Genomic DNA, 3,947 nt, shown 5'->3' with positions numbered 1-3,947 from the left:
TTTAAAAACCATATAGTTTATGTACAACCTAATTAAGCCACATCCATAAATGTATTCTCCTAAATGTTCATAAAACTTAAATATTTAAAGTTGGTCTATAGAATTAGTTCTTTAAGAATTGAAAAGATTTTGTTAGTGTATTCAATAAAAGCAATTATTGATAAATAATTTAAGTTTCCTCACTTCATGGTTTCATAGGTTAAAAAAAAAAAAGTTAATATTCAATAAATGTAAATATTCTTAAATGCTTCAATATTCAAAAATAATTTTGTTTCTTGTGGAGTGCGATATTAATATTTTCCTCATTAAAAACTGAAAAATTAGTGATTAATACTAAGAATATTTAATATATTTATATACAAATTTAAATGGAATGAGTTACCAATAATTTAATTGATATAGATCAGGTGGTGAACCTATAGCATGTGCCCCCAAAGTGGCAGGCAAGAAGAAATCATCTGGCATGTAACATCATACAATTTCTATTTATCATCCATCTTTTTCAATTATCTTTTTGGTTGATCACCCAATCATCCTTTTTTCAAACAGCTTTTTTGCATATTTTTTATTTAAAAGAAATGTATTTAATTTCTTCAAATATTGTTATTTGTTATTGGCATGCATAAACATATTTAAAGTTAAGTATGCTTACTATATGGCATGTGGGCGCAAAGGTTTGCCACCCGATATACATTATAGCTTTATAGGATAAATTCGGTTGATAATGCTATTGTTTAATTTTATTATTCATCTGAAAAGTACATTTTGAAATAAAAACACACAAAATTTTAAGGAAGTGAATTTTATTTTGAATTACGAATCAACATTTAAGTGTATAATACAGCTTAAAGAAGAAAGTTTGACAAATATGCAGACAAGTGTTTCTGCAATAGATTATTATTTCACAATTACTACAAAAAATAAATTTGTTGGATATAAATTACATAGTGGAAAATAAACAAAACACTAACTTTTTTTGAAATCAGATACAAATACATTTATCAATATATCAAAGATTAAATATTGTTTGTTCCCTGACCCCAAAATATTTGGCAAAAGAAATATTTTATATACAAATCTAAGATTTTAAATTTTCAATTCTGTTTTTAAAGTATAAACTGTCATCTTAAATTGATTGCTAAAGTTCTTTAAAAGACAATGTTGAATTTCATATATAAGGATAAAATTTTTTAAGATCAAGTTTCAATTTTAAATAAATACAATGAATACTACAATGGAATTTACTTGTCTCTATATAACAATTCATTTTTATGATAAAATTATGCTTCATTTCATAAATCAGATCACAATTTAAGTAATATATCTACATTTCTCAACTATAATTTGTAATCATCATCTATTTTTAAGGAAATGATGAAAAAAATTATGTCTATAAAGATGAACACTTTTCTATAACAGGACCATATAAACACCAGTTTTTGAAAATCGTTTTCTACAGATTAAAATAAGGAATGAACTGGCCAGCAACCATGTCCTGTTAGATCCTTAAAATAAGAATCTACATATTGAATCACAGCTGAACTTATTTGCTGACCTCCTCAGTGATATATAGTATATAGTGGCACAAATTACATAATGAAAATCAAATTAGTTTAACGACATTCCCAAACTTTTGCATTTTGATCTACGCTGCCAGTTATCACAAATGGAGATGTTCGATGGAAGTCTGAAAATAAATATTAAGATTTAAAAAAAAAAAAAAAAAAAAAATAGAATAGAAATAGTCTTCTGTTTTACCTATGGAAGTGCAGAAGTGATTGTGAGCCTCTAGTGTCTTGTAGCAACGCTTGTTCTTTATATCCCAAACACGAATTGTCCGGTCATCAGATGCACTTAATATATACTTACCTCCGGGATGAAAAGCCAATCCTCTTACCCAATTGTCATGTCCAACCTATTGAAATTTAAGTAAGATTAATATAGTTTCTATATGCAAATTATTTATATTAACTTCAATGATATTTAATTTTTATTTAATGAGATTTGCCTAAGTAATTTGATAATTTATTTTTAAAAAATTATTTTAATTCAAAATTAACAAAACTAATTATAATACATCAGAAAATTTTTAAGTCTGATTTTTAGCTATGCATGTAATCTAACTTAAATAATTGAATTATTCTGAAAATAAGTAGTTCACTTGATGAAAGGATTTCATTATTTAAAACAAAATTTGTTTACTAGCTTTCAAATTACTCCAAATAAAATTAATCTAATAATTTTTTAGTATTATATACTATGATTTTTTTGATTTTTTATAAATTTGACTAATAAAATTATTGATTAAAATAATCAAATACCTTACTTTAACATTCAAGTGGTCTGTTCTGTAGAACCTTTGAATTCCTTGAATGTTATAGTGAGTATTTGATTTTATTTTGTGAGTTTTAATGGAGTCATATGATTGGAAAGAGATATTGATTCAAATATTTTGCTATTATAAACAGTTACAATAACTTTATTAACTTAATAAAGGACAATATTATATGATTATTAACAAGTTTAAACTATGAATTGATTGATTATTATTGTAACAAATTATATGAATCATTACCTAAGAAAATAAAATCAATAATATGATTATTTAAATATATTTACTAATTATATATAGTATAATCTTACATTTGGTTTTAATTTCCAATACCAAAGCATTCTTATGAAGAAATATCAGCTTCAGTATTCCATCAATTTTTGAAATAATCATCTGATAGATTAATTTAAACAGTTTTCCTAGGAATTATTTTAATTTTCATACATTCATAAGATTTGAGATTAGTGTGATAAATGACCCATGAACTCAATTCATTAAAACTATAGTTTCTGAACTTTTACAATGCTCTTAGTGTCTTAAATTTTTTCAAGGTGTCTTGTAGAAAAAAAAATCCTAACAGTTTTTATTTAGTAGTTAAATAGTTCAGTTGTTTGAATTTATATTCTAATAACTTAGTTTGAAATAATAATATACAAATTGAAGGAAAAGTGCAATATTTTTTATTCCGTTTTTAAATAACCACACCCACAACTGCCGTAAATATATGGGCTATATTTTGGAAAAAATAATTATGAATTACAAATGAATTTGGCTTGGCACTACAGGGAAGCATTAGGCACCATCTCATATTAAAATTAATAATTATAATATTTAATTAATTAATTTAGATTAGAAAAGAATTGGCCTAAAGCGGGACTTGAACCCGCAACTCCTGCTTACTGTGCAGACACATTGCCAATTACGCTACCTGGACCTTTGGTCCGATCTCCTCTTCAGTATATACAAGTTTAAGCAGGCTGTGGAGTCGTTAAAAAAACACTCAACTCTGACTCCTGATAATTTTAGTAGGATGACTCCAACTCCAACAAAATTAAATACCAAGTCATTTTATGGGGGGCAGAGACACTTGTAGGGGACTACCCTACTGTGAACTCTGAAAGGAGCCCCAGGCAGTTAACCAAATACTTTTATGGTTAGTATTTTTAATATTTAACTTATATTAATATTTTTTTTGTATAAAAAATTTAATTTTTAACAAATATTTAATAAGAGGAAAAAAGGGAGTGATAAAATTGTACAACACCAAACGATCGCCTAATTATCGGGCTATAATATGGCTATTTTAAATGATTGGAACTAAGTAATTTGACAATTAGAGGTAGGCGTTAGGCGCCATCTCTTAATTAAATTAATAATTAAATAAATAAATTTAGAACATTCTGGAATAAAAGAACTGACCCGGGACGGGGCTTGAACCCGCAACCTCCGCTTGCCAGTTACGCCACCCGGACCCCGAGCGAGTCTTCGCTTCCAGAAGTATATTAGATTAGATACCGTGTTTCCCCGAAAATAAGACACCTGCAGAAAATAAGACCTAGCACAGATTTTGCTGAATTGCGAAATATAAGACCTCCCCCTGAAAGTAAGACCTAGC

General features: G+C 26.9%; 1 protein-coding gene across 2 annotated transcripts in view; it reads right to left on the bottom strand.

Annotated features, from left to right (window-relative positions):
* Positions 1-786: 786 nt before the first annotated feature.
* Positions 787-3,947, bottom strand: part of LOC111613309 (lissencephaly-1 homolog) — a 56,042-nt gene continuing 52,881 nt past the window's right edge. For both annotated transcript variants that reach the window (XM_023354659.1, XM_023354660.1), the window contains 2 exons: positions 1,759-1,915; positions 787-1,687 (listed from right to left, as the gene is read on the bottom strand). In XM_023354659.1, the coding sequence (XP_023210427.1) occupies positions 1,614-1,687; positions 1,759-1,915 (231 nt within the window). In that variant the 3' untranslated portion in view covers positions 787-1,613. The remainder of the gene's footprint in view (positions 1,688-1,758; positions 1,916-3,947) is intronic.

This window comes from Centruroides sculpturatus, unplaced genomic scaffold, assembly GCF_000671375.1.
Source record: "Centruroides sculpturatus isolate CEXI.00-Female unplaced genomic scaffold, Cexi_2.0 scaffold1862, whole genome shotgun sequence".
Taxonomy (NCBI): domain Eukaryota; kingdom Metazoa; phylum Arthropoda; class Arachnida; order Scorpiones; family Buthidae; genus Centruroides; species Centruroides sculpturatus.
This window is presented reverse-complemented; position numbering and strand designations above follow the sequence as displayed.